Here is a 16,855-nt window from a genome sequence, read left to right as displayed (position 1 = left end):
CTCCATTTCTATCTCTACCGTGGCTACCCACAAAACATCTCTCTCCTTATCATGTTATCTCCTCCCTAACTCGATCCTTTTCTTTTCACATCCAAATCCACATCATAAAGATTATCGCCATAAAAAACTCCATAAAAACTAAGTTTTCGTCTAGAACCCCAACTATACAAAATCAACTAGCTGTGAATTATGATGGGAGAAACCTAAAACGATCTCACACAATATCTTTCGAAATTATTAAACTCCACTTAATGCTGGCAGTGTAATTTACGTATAAGTAGTATGTACTCCCGTATTAATGCAAAACTCGTTTTCTTGTTTAGGCTGGTATCAAAACGACACTGTTTTGTAGATTAATAGCTTCAATTTTTTATTTTATTTTATTTTATTTATTTATTTATTTTTATTTTATTTTATTTTATCCTTTTATTGTTTTAATCATTCATTTCACTCTCTCTCTCTCTCTTCAACTGTGCTCGTTAAGCTACAGTTAAAGTCTCAGTTCACCGGAAAAAATGGCGAATTTCGCTATCGTCTCTTCTCCGATAGCACCATTGTCGACGTTCCGCCGGATTTCTCACTTTCCCGGCGAATCTCCGTCATCATCTTCTTCTTCCTCTTTCTTCTCTGACCTCCACCTTCCTTTTCCCAGGTAACACACATTCTCTCTCTTTCTTTAATTTAGGGTTTGTTTTCTGATTTTGTCGATTGAAATTAAAATTGAAACAAACAAAACATTTCATGTTGTTTCTACTCTTGACCTCTTGTAATTTCATGCAAACTAGTTCTGTTTTAGAAGATTAGATGATGTTAATTTTGAATTTTGTTATATTTATCATCTTTTGCGGTGCTTCGTATTGAATTTGGTTGGTAAATGTTCATGAGTTGGTGACCTAATCTGTTCATTCATCAATGTGAAAGACAATTTTTGATTTTGAATCAAATGTGACGAGAGGATTATTGATGAAGTTATCAGGTATATTGCTACAAATGTAATTGCAGAATGTGTAGCGGTTAGCTGTATAAAGTATACTCCCTTCGTCTCTAAATGTTATTCCTAAGTGGATGTATCACAAAAAGAAAGTCGAAGTAAGAACAACATTTAGGAATTGAGGGAGTATCCAGAACTTGAGCTTCATCTTTACCAAGTTTAAATCTTCATTGTTTTATGCTTCCTTGGTTTTTTAATTCCAAAAAATAAAAACATTTCGAGTATCAAAGAACGTTCGGAAAACTTTATCATGTAGAAAAGCATCACTTTTATATCAACTACATGTAATTTAATAATTTAACACAAAGTTAATTAGCCAAATTAGATACCAATGAGATGTTGGTGTAGTGGTGATTGGGGTTGCACTTGGTAGGGAGGATAGCGTGTTCGATCCCCCATAACAACAATTGGGAGGGGATTGAAATTTAATTAGTAAGCCCTGAATCCGGATTAGCCCAAAGGGTGAATCGGGTGGAACACAAAAAAAAAAAAAAAAAAGATTGATGTTTATTAGGAGAAAGAGTATGTAAATGATATATATTAAAAGTAGAAGAGAGAGTGCAAGAGGATTAAAAGAACTCATTGTGGATGTTGGGAAGGAAGAGGAAGAGGATAGAGCGAATGTAAAGTGAAGTATATGAAAGAGAAAGCGAGGTGTCATAAGGAGGGGAGGAGGGAAAGTAAATTAGAATGTAAGAATGAGGATGTTGTCCATAAGTGATGGGCCAACAATTTATTTTTCTGTATACCAAGTAGGCAAGTATAATTTATTTCATTATAATAATAAAATTGGAAAGTTTGCAGGAGAAATGCATGTGTGCATCTTGGTTGTAAATCAGATTCATTTAACCTAATCATCTATTTTTGGAAAAGGAAGGGTGATAAAGGGTACTTGAAAAGACGTTGAGCAGTTTAAGGAAAGATGATGAGAAGGTTTGTGTGTGTGTGTACACCACCCCCCCTCCTCTCTTGTTTTGAAAGAAAATAAAGGGAAGTGAAGCAGGATTGGGACACATGGCATGCAAACATCTTGTTATAAAATATTAGTGTAGAGACTATAGACATAGATATATTAGTATAGATATATGTATGCGTTTGATTGGATGGATATCTTTGTTGTTTAATCAACTCATTTAATTTATAATATAATTTTTGGTAATGCAAGAGAATTCTCTTAGGATGTAGTTTCGAATATCAATTGTTGTTATTTCTTCAATAGAAAACTATCTGACTTTGATGTTGAATCAAATGGACATTGATAGCTCTTTATCTGCAAACTCTTTTCATTCCACACCACAGGAGTTTTGTGTTTTTGTAAGGCCCTTTTTATAATTTTCAGGCTATGTTAACAGCTTGCTTTCTGATGTTCAGTATGTCTTTTTGGTAGGTTTGATCATCAAAGAAGCAACTGTAAAAAGGTTAGAATTTGCACAGTTTTGTGTGCTGCTGTCAAGGTCAAAGAGTATTCTTCGTTAGCATCAGATGCTTTCATGAAGGAGCCACATAAATATTTTGATCATGTAATCATTAGTGTTCGTGCTGGTGATGGGGGGCATGGGGCAATCTTTAAAATGCCAAACCAAAAGGCTTCTTCCAAAGTTGAGAATAAATATGACAAGGTGGAAAAAAGAAAAAAGATTTCATACAAAAGGGATAGTGATGGATCTCTTATACTTCCCCTTGGTGGACACGGTGGTGATGTTGTGATTTATGCTGATGAGAGTAAAGATACATTGTTAGAATTCCACAAGCAAAACCGTTATAAAGCAAAGCGTGGTGGAAATGTTGATGCTATGGGTGTTTTGAACTCCAAACAACGAGATGGATCTGCTGCTCCGACATTGCGAATACCTGTCCCGTTAGGTTCTTATAAAACCTTTAATGGCTTTTTTTTTTATCCAAATATGTCGTGATACATCTCTGTTTTTGCTTATTCATATTATTATAATCATATTTTATTCTTGTGTTGAGGTTGAAGGCAATATAAACTGCTAAACTCATTTAGTTGAATAATTTAGAGCTCAAAGGTTGTCTACATAGGAGAGAATTAATACTTTAGTATGAAATATACACCTGTAGGATCCAAATTACGTGGAATACTAATGAATTAATGGCGCTCCACCCCCCCCCCCTCTTGTTTATGACAGGTACTGTTGTAAAACGGAAGCGAGGTAAACTTTTAGCAGATCTTGCCAATCATGGTGACGAGGTTCTTGTGGCAAGGGGTGGACAAGGAGGGGTAAGGCATCAAATTTTTGAATTTGTAGATCATTATTTCATTACTTGAATCGGAACTTTGAAGTAGAATTTTGCCGTCCTCTGTTATGTTTTTGAACTTAGGCCACTGTTTTAATCTATAATGAATGAAAATTTTCCCTATAACCATGTAGCCAAAGACTGTAGTCTATAATTTTGAGCTGTTGACAAGAGAGGGGGCGAAGCAATATTAACTCCATGTTGCCTGAATAGTAACTCTACTCCATATAAATAGATCGCACCCTGTTAAGCCTTTCTTTTTTATCTTCTCATGTCAAGTGTCAATCATGGATCCCGTATGCATATTGTGTCATGTTGTGTTGACATTGTTGTGGCAGCCAAAATTCCAAGTTAGACAGAGATAGCTCTAGAGCTTTTAGTCAAGTATTATTGATCTTTCTGTGTTTTGTTTTTTTTTTTATTTTATTTTTTATTTTTTTATTTTTTCTCTTTTAATTCTGTTGTATGTCTTTTCCCCTAGGAAAGATACAGGGTTGGGGGATTTTGATGGTATCTATTGGCATCAGGATTCTAACCATGAATTTGGTACTCTGTCTTTTCCTCTTGGCAGATAAGCCTACTAGAAATGCCAGAGCAAAAGAAAAGTATGATGGCAGCTTTGACAACAAACATATTGAGAGATGACAGTGATAAGGTTAGTCTTCAATATTTTCCAATATAGTATGCTTTGTGTACTCAAGCCTTTTGATCTATGTAATAAGGGGTTACTATAAATTTTCCATTTGCAATACAGACATTTTAAAAGTTTGAAACATGGATAGGTTAGAGCCAAGAGTTTGAAGTTTGTATCAACTGATTTGTATTGGGTCAGCATTCAGGTTATTCTGAAACTGTATATGAAAGATATAAACTAGATTATCATTATGTATACTTGTACTACATATTCTGTTACAATTGCATCAACTTTAGGTTCTGTTGGTATGAATTTGTTGAAGTTTATTCTACTTTTTACCCTCTCAGTCTGGTATGTTTGGGGTGTTAATTAAGATTTTGAGCTATAAAAAGCAGGTAAATTTTTCTTCTGTAGGGAAAAATTTATACTTAATGAGGTGTTGGGAGTTGAAATGTATCCTTAGGTAAGTTTTTAAACTATAATTGCTTATCCATAATCTCATAGAAAATCGAGGATGGAACGATCTCGGTGGATATTTTTTTTTATGGATTTTTCATCAAATGCCTCTGAGTAATTTTTTTATTTACCATATACCCATGAAAATTTTCAAATTCATCATATACCCACGTGTTTTACAAAAATGTCACCAAATGCCCTTAATGACTGACGGTGGTTAGCTCCGTTAGTCATTAGGGCTAACTATGCCACAAATTTTTTTTTAGAAAAATTTCCAAAAAAAAAAAAAAAAAAAAACACACCACCCCTAAACCCGCCAACCAGCCACCTTCCCGTTTTTATTGCCACCCTCGCCAACACTGGCCAACCCCTGGTCGCTGGCGCTAGGCTTTCCTACCAGCCCCTTGCTCCCTCCCCCACCGACGCCGACCACCTCTCACCCCACCTTGCAACAATGGCCGCTGAACCATCAAGCACCCCTCATCGCCTTTCCACCTTAGCCGAACATTAGCGAACCACTCCGCCCGAAAACCTTTGCGGCAACCAGGTACCCTCCTCCACGTAGCCGCCGCCCACCTTAGCCGAAACCACCACCCCGAAACCCTTAAAATCAAAATCTAGGGTTTCGATTTTGGGGGTTTTTAATTTTGGGGTTTTGGCGTGGTGTTTCATGAGGTGGAGATAGTAGGGGAGGGGCGGATTGGGTTTGCCGATGCGGGGATGAAAGTTTGGATGCCGGTGATGGGGTGGGGAGGGGTTTTCCAGTGGGAGGGGCGCCGACTAGTGGGGTGGAGATGGCAGGGGGAGGGGCGCCGGCTGGTGGGGTATGAGTTCGGGGTGGCGCCGACACGGATTTCTCCGTGGACCCCTGCGCCGGCAGGGAGTGGCGGGGATACGATGGTGGCAGGGGCTGGCTGTGGTGGGTTGTTTTTTTTTTATTTTTATTTTTTAATTTTTTTATTATTATTTTTTGATAGTTAAATGTATAATTATTTTAAAATTAAAAAACAAAAACAACAGCTAATAAAATGCTGCCACGTGGCAATTTTTTAGCCTTAATGGCTGACGGAGTTAATGTCCATTAGTCATTTGGGCATTTAGTGACATTTTTATTAAAGTTAAGGGTATACGGTGAATTTGAAAAATTTCATGGGTATTTGTTGAATAAAAAAATAACTCAGGGGTATATGGTGAAAAATCCGTTTTTTTTTTTAATAATTATATTAGATAGAAATCTCTCCCTTTAATAAAGTTGGTAATACTTCGAAAATGCAGATGTTTATTATTTTGTTTATCATATTAATTACTCTTCTGTATAGTTCAGTGCAATGTATGCCATATATTGGGATAAAGTTAGAAAGTTTTACCAGTTGGTTTCTATTGAATTTTAATTTAAGTGGAATTATAAAGCACTTCCCCAGTCTCATGTCCATAGTAGAAACAAATCCACATAGAAGGTTTGATTACATTGGGATCAACACAAATAGAATAATAAAGCCATAATATTTAATCTTACCTCTCTTTCAAAGTGGATGATTTATTAGGGTAAAATTAGGGTTTTTGTTAATTTTATATAGCTGCATACATACTTTTTGTCATTATATGACTCAGTATATCTATATAGATATAACCTCATTCACAAAACCTAGAAACCACCAATACCCAAAACCGATGCTTGTTAGCTTCTAACTTAAAGGCCCTTAGTGGTGCCTATTAGCTTCAGACCAATCTTCAATCCAACTCAATTATAGGTTCGATTGCATTTAGTAGTAACCCAATATCCAATTGATCAACAAATTGTATATGTACTAGATAAATATTACAGTCATCTAAATCAAATTAATTAATTGTCACATGGAGGTGCGGCTTGTCAAACTCCATGCCACATGTCAAAGTAAAGTGGTCAAATTTCTTATCATATTAAAGCATTTGCGTAGTTATAATTAGCCTATTGTTACTACATTTTATTTTATGTCATTTGAGCACGCTAACACCACGCTCAAATACAATATCAGTAAAATTATTGAATAAAAAGGCATCCACATGACAAAACTATTATTTTTTTTCATTTCTTTTTACATAATCATCGATGATGTCAAATGACGTGTTTTTCTTATACCTAAATAATCATCCAACTACATGTCTGTTAGAAAAATAATTGCAGCTACAATCGTTATCATAACATTGTCATAGGCGGTTGATAATTTAAGAAGAGGTGAAATTAGGAGGCAACAGAAAGGACAATAATTTAGAATGTTCGCTTGTAATGTACACTGTTGTCTCAAAGTAAGGGAAGAAAGAGAACCAGACTTCTGACAACCTTCTAATATTTTAACTATGCTGATGTGGCAAGGGTTCTAATTACAAACTTGGTTTAGTGAGCTATGAGTTAACTAACTAGTACGCACTAACAGCCCAACACCCCCTGAACACCCCCTGCAAGCTTGAGGATTTGACAAGTCAAACTTTCGGGCTTGTGAAGAAGATGTCAATGTTGAGCAGAGAGCAAAGTTTGGCAATAATATCAGCAACCTGAGGACTTGTGGGAAAATTACTGAGCTAAAGAAGACCTGTGAGCATCTTATTCGGATATCCCTTGTGTATACACAGTCCAATTGAACTTGATTAGTCTTCTTGGTATGTAGAGATAGAGTAAGAAGGAAGATCTTTGAGGAAGAGAGGGAGTAATTATCATTTCCTGCAAGTTTTAGAAATATGTAGTCAAGTTTTTCTTCATTACATAGCAATCTTATGTTTTCTGGGCCTCCATAAAGCATCTTTTTTCTATCATATTATGCTGTTTTTGATCACAAGGACTTATTCACATTTGTGCATTATATTCTTGCTGGTGAGTTGCAGGTTCTAGTCCTTGGTCAAGCTGGGGAGGAAGTCAGTTTGGAATTGATACTCAGAGTAGTTGCTGATGTTGGTCTTGTGGTATATTCTCTACTGGTTATTTTGAATTTCATCCTTTTGATGTTTATTCTGTGAACAGGCAACCTAGGAGACTGTTTGGGGCTAGGAGAGACAGCATTAGTTTACAGCATTCCCCCCACCCCTGTCAAGGATCTGATAGTTGAATTTGATATTTCCTAGGGACTCCCAAATGCTGGAAAATCTACCCTTTTATCAGCTACTACACTTGCGAAACCGGACATAGCTGATTATCCCTTTACAACTCTGATGCCAAATCTTGGTCGCCTTGATGGTGACCCTTCTTTAGGGGCAGCTATGTATTCCTCTGAAGCAACATTGGCAGATTTGCCAGGTCTTATTGAAGGTGCTCATTTGGGCAAGGTACTTGAACTGATGCATTTTCAATTACCACAATCTGGCACAAGTTACTAATTCTGTAACACACATTCTGCAGGGTTTGGGTCGTAATTTCCTTAGGCATTTGAGAAGGACTCGGTTGCTGGTCCATGTTGTTGATGCTGCTGCAGAGGACCCTGTGAAAGACTACAAAACAGTCAAAGAAGTATGCATTGTTTTCCTCATACAGCAGCTAATTGAACAATGCCATGCATAGCAGTTCCTATGTTCTATAAAACATTTTGATGAAACCTTACTTCTTCCATTATATACTGTCCTCGTGACAAGGTTACTAATGACTGTCATGTGGTCTTTTCCTAGAGGCTAGAACCAGTAGCTAATTGTGTTTGTGACATGTGGTTTGAGACTCTGGGTTCTAGTATGGGGCCACAAATTATCTAAAATATGAGATTGGCTGGTATATTACCTTTTGCTGTATTGCAATTATATGGGTTCTTTGAAACAAACTCTTCTGATACAATTATATCCTTCATATCTTTCTCAAGTACCTGATTGGTGTATAACAACAGATTGCTAAATGATTGCAATTTGTCTGCTTTAGATCCTGAAGATCTACCTAAATTAGTCCAAAACTAATTTACCTATGTGTGTGCAGGAATTGCGGATGTATAATCCTGATTACCTTGAACGACCATTTATTGTGGTATTAAATAAAATCGACCTTCCTCAGGTATTGTCATTTTCTGTGCTGGTGGTCTTGTAGCATCTTCTTACCATATTTATGCATTTTTTTTCTTGCTTACTGATAATCTATTATTGGATGATGTTATGAGTAATTGAGTTTATGATTAAGTACAAACACTAGTATCATAAGACTTCTTTTTGTGAAAAATACCTAGATTTCATAGCTGATTTGCTTCACAAGTTTATATCTCAAAATATTGCTACTATCTAAAAGTGTGATTGCATATGTGGCATAGGTTGATAAGCAAAGCCATGCTCTAATGTCCTGCCAGTATCATCAAGGACATTTGGTGGTGTTAACAATAAATTTGTTACTATATTGGGTTCTGATTATCACGTACAATTTTAAGTGAATTATATAATATTGATATGAACTAAAGAGCATTTGCAAACTGATTATTTTTTATCTAGCGGTATCGGGAACGTATATTGATGGAGCATTTGATATGAAAATTGGCTGCCTTATGACAGAACCTCAGTTTAGGTCTAAAAGTGTACTGCCCTGGAATTTTATTCTTTGTGCTTCTGTTACTTTGTAATGACACCTTGTCGTGTATTTTCTTTTTTTAGTTTTTGAAAGTTAATGTACTTTTATCTGTACAATTTTTTGTGAAATATATCCTTATTTAAAAATGTTCCTTCTTTTCTGGTTGTAGATTTTTATGTTTTGTGTGAACTGACTGAAATCCAATGATGCGCTTTATTTGTGATTTCTCTTTAATTCATCCTCAATGTTGCCTGTTCTCTATATTAATTTATACTTCCTTTGATTTTATATTGCAACAATTACTTTTTAAAGAATGTCACAAATGTTGCATTGTTTACATCTCCTTTCACATTTTAAATATCCAATATGCATGTACTAACTAACATCTCTAAGTCCCTTATTCATTTGGGTTTTGACGTTAAAGGTTTGTGGTCCATTACCTTTTACCCACATTTTCTTAATTTTCAAGCCTCCTCTCCACGTTGCAATATATCTTAATTTTATTTTGGTTGACTGTTATCATCTGCTCCGTCCGTTTCTTTTTGTTTGTCCGATTTGCTTTTTACACAGTTTTCAATGTAATATTGTAATTAAAATATCTCATCCGATGTATAGCAAAAAATATTTATAAAAGTTTTATGTTTGGAAACCACAAATCCTAGATGAATCTAACAAGATTCCATATGACCATGTTTTGAAGTGTATATTTATCCTTAAAATATTAGATTCCATTTGCTTTGGAATCTCCTAAGATTCCAAATAGATGAATCAATATGATTGATTAAGATTTTCTGTGTAATTACTTTTTATAATCTTTATAGACTTGGCCTTCATTGCATTTCTAACCTTGCTTTTCTTGAAATATTCTACCCCCTACTTGGTTAGATTTATGACTGCTTACATGATACATTTAGATCGCCCTTGACTCCCTATACTGCCAATAGAAGGATCCATGCTAGATTGTTGTTATTTTTTTATTCTTGTATAATAATCTTAGTTCTTGACTAAGATTGTTTTTGTTATTTCATGATTATTACTTTAATTGCTAATTCATTTTGTTCTTATTTGTTCCAGGCAAAGGATAGACTCCCAACCCTGACTGAAGAAATTCTTAAAATTGGTCAGGACTGTGGATCCACTCCCCTGGTGTTAGGTGCAAGCTCTGAAGATACAGCTCATACTAAAGCCGACAATACAATTCCATCAGCTTCTGAGATTAACAAGAGAGATAAGGAGATTGAGGACTATCCACGACCCCTTGCTGTTGTAGGAGTCAGTGTTTTGTAAGTAATCATTTAATTTAGCATATGGCTTACGCACTGTGTTATCAGCATTTTTATCGTTATCGAAGCTTTAGATATGTGCATGTAGGACATAGTGGTGATCTCATTAGGCTGTAGATCTCTGTGTTTTTTTATTTTAGTTTCTTACATTTTTATGTAGATACAATGCTTTGCATTTATGGTCCCATGTGTTGTGGTCGAGTTGAGTAGTCAAATTTGGGTTTTAAAGCAATTTCAATCCGCTAAAAATATTGCGTAATAAAAGGAATCTGTTACACTAACTCTGTTGCTAATTGAAGAGATTCAATTCCCTTCTTGCACGCATGCATACTATGCGGCATGGATATCCAAGTGTTGAATTAGTCCGTTGTGTGATGAACTGTTAACAGGCTGGAATGGCAGCTTGAACACCTTGAAGTGTCAAATTGATCCACTTATTCACTGTTATTTTGCAATGAACATTTTAAAACTATATTTGGAACTAAATTGCAAGCTATCAATCTCATGCTGTACTTCCTTTGTTTCATAAGAATTGTAACGCTTTGTGTTTCACATATTTTAGTGCACACCTTTGACCATTAATACCTCTAATAATAATCAATTATATGACTATCAATATAAATGAATGATATTTTATGGTATATTGATATATTTATGAAATGAAGATATTATAATAAAAATGGTCAAAGTTTGTATAAGTAAAAGTGTTGCAACTTCTATGAAATGAAGAGATTATAAAATTTGAGATAGGAGTTCTTGTCAGTTATAGATTCACTTCATGGTAAGAACATTTATCTTGCACCTGGGGCAAGATAGATTTTGTAGTATTGAGAGGCCTTTGTTTACCCATAGTTATTAAGTTGAATTACATTGTTCTAAATACTAATAGCTCAATGCTTTAATATGAAGGGAACTTTGTATAGAAAAGAGTAGGATGGTAAAAGTCTTAATTGGGTAGGTCTTTAATTCAGCTTTGAACTGACCTGTAAAGAAATTATTATGTGCAAACACATACCCAGATTTTGTGTAGAATGGCTGGAATTATACTTATATAGATGCAAAAATTAGCAATAGACAAGAGTCATGCATAACTTTTGATAGTTTATCAGGGTATAAATGTAAAAGCTAGAAAAAGGGAGGTAATCAGATAAAATATCATGAATTACTGCAAAACTATCCCTTGGGAGTGCCAGGTTACCCAATTTACCTACAAATACTATTAATGCATATACTCCACATATGTTCATGCTGACTATCAGTGGCAAGAAATTTTTGCATGTAGAAAGGGTTTTCAAGAATCTTATGTTTCCATTTTCCTTGCGTCAATTGCATCCTTTTACCCAACAAGAATATTTAAGCTTGTTATTATTCCTCTTGATATCTTGAAAACCTTACAACGGAATCCAGGTGTTGGGAACTTGGGACTAATCATATCTTCATCCTTGCCCAACAACAAAGCCTTAGTCCCAAAATGATTTAGGGTTGGCTAAAATGAATTGTCATAAGGAACCGTACAATATAAAGAAAGGGATATAACAAGATAATCATTTGAAAGAGTTTGAAAAGGTGAATAAACTGAGCAAACGAAAAATTAAGGGAGTTTTGAAAGAGAACTAAGAATAAAGTTTAAGAAAGTTTTAAAGGAGTGGTTAAATTGTTGGTGTAAAAAACATCAAGGTTTGAGAAAAGTTTAGCAAAGGACAACAATACATAATCTAACAACAATTCCTGCAGTGGGAAAACTAGCCTGGTTCAACAATTCCTGTTGAGGGCCTAATAGAACAACTATGATGTATTAAGGATTTTCTAGCACATCAATGTGATTTTAGTGAGACTCTAGTAGTTAGCATAGTTACATGAAAACTATGTGAGCTTAATATACAATTGATTCTATTCATAAGTGATCACAGTAGTTATGGTTATCCAGGTAGAATACTCATGTGTATATGTTTGTTTGTGAAGAGCTATTGACATTGTTTATAAGCTGTTAACACCATATTCAAGCACAGTAAACAACATATTTATCCTAATGCATCTAGTTATGGTCCTGTGTGCAATTTTGTTCTGTGTCCAAGCCATTTGTGCAGTGGCTGAAGCTGGATTTGAAAATTTATGTGGACGTTGTCTTATGAAGGATAGATTTTGTTCTTATAACAGCATCAAGTGTTTCTTTCACTAGTGTAAAAATGAAGACTTAGTTGATATTTTAGAATAAGTAAGGATCTTTCTGAAAGATGTTTACATATTATGAAAGAATGTGGTGACGTTTTTTCCTTAAGGTGTCTTGTGCTTTTACTCATTAATAGAGTTAAGACGTCCTGGTCTCATATGTAATTCCCTGCATCTCTTAAGGGTGCTGAGGATGCAAGCAGTTTCCATTGATTTCCATTTCTTCTCTATCCTTCCTTTTGTTCTACACCAGCAGTTTCACTTGTTAGACTTGATCCGGTCTGGATGTGTGTGCTTCATTTATAAGAAAAATAATTATGGAAAAGCTTACCGTTCATCTTGTATCACCAGGAATATAATCTGTGTTTTTAGTATATGACTTGGACACTAATCTTCACTATGCAAAACATTGAGTTAGTAGTGCTGTGGAAAACTTTTCAACTATACTTTCTATCTGCATAATTTGCATTAATCTGTAAATAAAATTTCCTTGTGACCATGGGTCTTTTGCACATTTTTAGGAAGGGCATCAATGTGAAAGTGATGTTAGAAGAAATAAGGAAAGCGTTGCGGAAATGTCGAGATACTCAAGAATTCCCTCTTGAGTTTCAGCGTTAAGGATTTTCCTTGCATATCACAGGTTTTAAAGAGATGACATTACGGCAAAAGGTCAGGTCATTTATGCAGATGACCTACAACATCAAGGTAAATATCATTTTTCTTGTGATTGTCAGGCATTTATCTGAATCTAACATTGGTTCATCAACTTATTATAGAGGTTTATATGGCTGATGTTTCTTTCTACCAGGCTTATAAGTTATGAAGAATCTGAGCATAGAGTTGAAAAATCTTGCTGATTCTTATGGCCTTCGCAACACATAATTGGGTTTCTTAAATGTTCAAACTAATTTTTCGGACCTCTGCGCTACAGCTCTATCGGTATGGAAGACTTCTGCTCCTAAAATCATCCACACGCACGCATCACTAGTGCCTAGATTAGTATGAATAGTTTCTCATTTTTCCTCTTGTGTTTCCCATTAGTATCATAGTATAGTGAACATGGATGAAACATGGTTATTATGTGGGTATAAATATACAGTTTCTTAGTACCTCTTTCTTGAGTTACTCCACTGTCATTTTCACTGTTGGCTGAAACATTATTTAATGGGTACACACTTATACAATGTCAAGCCTAAATGCCTAATTCCACTATCATTTTCACCCTTTAATATTTTATCCACTATGACATCTTAATTTTGTTAAGAATCTCTTGCAACGTACATAACTGTCATTCGCACTGAAAACCATTAGTTTCCCAGAATACGAGAAATATACTGGTGTAACCTTTGGGTTTGGCCGCGCCTACCTTTAACTCCTCGAACAATAAACCCTGTAAACTCGTCCCAAAAAAAAGAACCCCTTATGACGAGGAGTCTTAGGTGCCAGCAGTCGCCCCGTGCCTTCGACAACTGTCGAAGTAAACGGGCCCCACTCTGTCTCAGAAACATCAGAGGTACAGAGCTATGATTATACAGTAAGTTCTATGAATCTTGAACTTAAGAGTTTAATACGTCAGAGATGATGGTTGAGAACTTTTTAACGACAGTCCCACGTAATCTTTCTTGACATGCAGACTCCTGCAAACTGTCAACCCAGTGGAGGGGAGACCTTGCAGACTTGCCTTGAGTTTCCCCGGTGTGTGCTTATCCTCAATCCTCTCCTGCTTGCTAAACACACTTGTTTAAAATATAAATTTTAGGAGAGAGAATTTTTTTGACACTCCACCCAATAGGAAATCGGTCCTATCCAAACCCAAACTTTGATTCACATTACTGATTACCCCTTGACTCTTGCCCCTCTTTTTTCCTCTAAAAGCCAAGTTAAATAAAATCTAGTATTTTTTTTTAATAAGAAAATCATATATCTAGTCTGGATATGTTACTCGGACTATTTATTTTTTCGTAGATACTTATGTTGGATTCTTACTCTTTATTTGAGGCCATAATTATGGAAGATTGTCACTAGATAGTCAAGTCAGACACTTAAAACACGTATTCCTGTTTGCTGCGACTACCTGAGTCTGAGTAACTTATCATTTGGTTTTGGTTTTGGTTTTGTTAATTGAAATAAATAAAAAAAAAAAATGTGTACAAATTCAGTTTGCCAAGTGTGGATGTTGTATGGAGCAGGGAGATATTAAAGAGACACGATGAACAGGTTTATGCTGACAGCTATCAATCCAGATTTCACTGTAGACACGTATTAAGGGGAAAAAAAAAGTTCAATTTTCCCACCCTTATTAATACATATTCCTCTCCTTTATTGCAACATATAAATAACAGAGGAGTTACCCACCTCAATAGTGTCCAGGAGTGCAGCTTAGCTCATCAGTAGCCTTATTATACACACGAACTCACATTTTCCTCACTTTCTTTCTTTCTCTTTCTCTCTTTATTCATTGTTGTAAGTTGATTGCCTGATCTCTGTACTAGTTTCTCCTACAATGTTGAAGTCCAAGTTGGGCTTAGGGGAGAAGAAACAGGGGAAGAAACATCAGGTTTGCCAGGCTAGCTCTAGGAAGGGTTGTATGAGGGGCAAAGGGGGACCTGAGAATGCCCTTTGTACCTACAAGGGTGTCCGACAGCGAACCTGGGGCAAATGGGTGGCCGAAATTCGTGAGCCTAATCGCGGTGCTCGCCTTTGGCTTGGCACCTTTAACACCTCTCATGAAGCTGCCTTAGCTTATGATGCTGCTGCTCGTAAGCTTTATGGCACTGATGCCAAGCTGAATTTGCCTGAGGTCTTCCCACCCCAGCTTCCCAACTTGGCCCAAACCCATGTTCAGGCTCAGGCTCGGGTTCAGGCTCGAGGCCAGGTCCGGATTCCTTGTTATCAGAACGGGTACAACCTGTGTTGCTCATCTGAAAACAGCTCACTTTCTGGTGCAAGTGACCTTAGTTTTCCAATTGAGGAGACTAATTCTACTTCCACAATCACTGATAGCACTACCACAAGTGTTGAGAGCTTTGGTGAAAATGAAGTTGGGATTAACCATGGTCTCTGGGAGAATTCCAACCCAAGTTTACCAGAGCTCGACGATTCCTTGTGGGCTGAGACTGCTATGACCCTCGGATTTCCTCCGCCTGTCATCGATCCACAGCCCGAATTTTCAATTTCCGACGAACCGGGGTTATTGTCCGGCAACTTATATGATGATAGCTTCCAGTTTCTATGGTCTTCTTAAACAAAAAACCAGCCACATATTTGAAGGCATGGGATGGGATAGATTAGCCACCATGAAGTCTAATATGGACTATATAGTATATGTAGAAGTAGATGAATGTGTCAGTGAATAAGGGTTTAAGAGGAAGAAAAACTTGGGATGTGACAGGTAAGGATGGAGTAACAAATATGTATATATAGGACTATTAAAAGTACCTTAGTTTTTATTTATTTTTATTTTTTTTAATCCTTTCTTTTGTTAGTAATATTGAAATATGAAATAGTATTAGACTATTAGTGAGTACTTTCTATATTTAGGAAGTTTTAAGATTGTAAGGGAAAGAAGTAGGAATGGTGGTAATTCTCTCCCCAATCATTTGGGTTTTCTTTAAAAAGACTTACTATATATAGTTGAACATGTGTACAAATTTTATAGGGTAATCATAATATATAGAAAGTGTTGCAGAGTTTTTTCTGTACTGCAAATATTGTGGAAGTCATTCTCATACTCGTTTAAGTCGTCCATTTGCAATCTCCCAAATCCCAAGTGTTTCCTACTAGAGAATCCCCTCCATCATTCTAGATGCTTAGAAAATCACATCTTCAAAACACTAAAAATAAAAAAAAATCTCATAATTAACACGATTATAATAACATTATTAAGGTTTGTTCTGTTCATCTTATTTTTACTTATTTTAAGTCAAGTTCAGATAAGTTAAGTTCAATTTTAAAAAAAATAAATCTAGATAAGTCCAGTTTAGGAAAAATAAGTTCTAATAATATTCAAATAACAACTAAAATAAGTTCTATTAAGTTAAAATAAGTCTAAATAAATTTAGTAAGTTTAAATAAGTGAAAATCAGGTGAATAAAACATACCCCAACCTTTTCAGTTTCCTTAACACTACACATACTTTCTTCATTTTTTTTTATTTGTTCCATGTCGACTTTTTCGTTCGTGTAATGCAAAATTTGATATACTCCATAGTCCATTAACAATGTATTTTCAGACAACTACAATAATATTAAACATTATAACATTTGTTTTATTATTAATAAAAAAATTGCTGTCAAGTTAAAAAAATCTGAGTATTATTGTACTTTCAATGTACTTATGTACTCGTATTGCTTTCAAATGATTGTTATGTTTAACTTTTTGCATATTGTGATGCAACATTTGAGTATAAATGTCTTCAAACACATTTTATACATAGGTAGTTGCACCGTGAGACCAATTATTACTCAGTCAGTATTAGGAGTTACTTTATCAGTATTATAGGGGTTACTCAGTCAGTATTACAGGATTACTCAGTCACTGTTAAAAAAGATACTTTATTTACG

General features: G+C 35.4%; 2 protein-coding genes across 2 annotated transcripts; both read left to right on the top strand.

The window, feature by feature from the left end:
• Positions 1 to 435: 435 nt before the first annotated feature.
• LOC145586607 (putative GTP-binding protein OBGC2) lies at positions 436 to 13,477 on the top strand. Its single transcript, XM_081643489.1, has 11 exons — positions 436 to 652; positions 2,379 to 2,854; positions 3,139 to 3,230; positions 3,819 to 3,902; positions 7,197 to 7,274; positions 7,434 to 7,634; positions 7,708 to 7,815; positions 8,266 to 8,340; positions 9,916 to 10,124; positions 12,815 to 12,998; positions 13,102 to 13,477. Exons 1-10 carry the CDS (start codon positions 516 to 518, stop codon positions 12,909 to 12,911), a joined length of 1,557 nt encoding a protein of 518 aa, XP_081499615.1. The 5' UTR covers positions 436 to 515; the 3' UTR covers positions 12,912 to 12,998; positions 13,102 to 13,477.
• A 1,209-nt stretch (positions 13,478 to 14,686) lies between these two features.
• LOC145585473 (dehydration-responsive element-binding protein 2D-like) lies at positions 14,687 to 16,011 on the top strand. The gene has a single exon (XM_081642174.1). The coding sequence runs from the start codon at positions 14,797 to 14,799 to the stop codon at positions 15,535 to 15,537; it is 741 nt and encodes a 246-aa protein (XP_081498300.1). The 5' UTR covers positions 14,687 to 14,796; the 3' UTR covers positions 15,538 to 16,011.
• Positions 16,012 to 16,855: the final 844 nt, after the last annotated feature.

This window comes from Chenopodium album, chromosome 16, assembly GCF_948465745.1.
Source record: "Chenopodium album chromosome 16, dcCheAlbu1.1, whole genome shotgun sequence".
NCBI classification, from domain to species: domain Eukaryota; kingdom Viridiplantae; phylum Streptophyta; class Magnoliopsida; order Caryophyllales; family Amaranthaceae; genus Chenopodium; species Chenopodium album.
Note: the sequence above shows the minus strand (reverse complement) of the source record. Positions and strands in the feature narration are given on the sequence as shown.

Bases quoted from the DNA above. Each gene is read 5' to 3' on its own strand.
- LOC145586607 (XM_081643489.1), top strand. From the start codon at position 516: ATGGCGAATTTCGCTATCGTCTCTTCTCCGATAGCACCATTGTCGACG. The intron at 2,855-3,138 runs GTTCTTATAAAA...TGTTTATGACAG, and splicing joins GCGAATACCTGTCCCGTTAG to GTACTGTTGTAAAACGGAAG. The intron at 7,816-8,265 runs GTATGCATTGTT...ATGTGTGTGCAG, and splicing joins ACTACAAAACAGTCAAAGAA to GAATTGCGGATGTATAATCC.
- LOC145585473 (XM_081642174.1), top strand. From the start codon at position 14,797: ATGTTGAAGTCCAAGTTGGGCTTAGGGGAGAAGAAACAGGGGAAGAAA.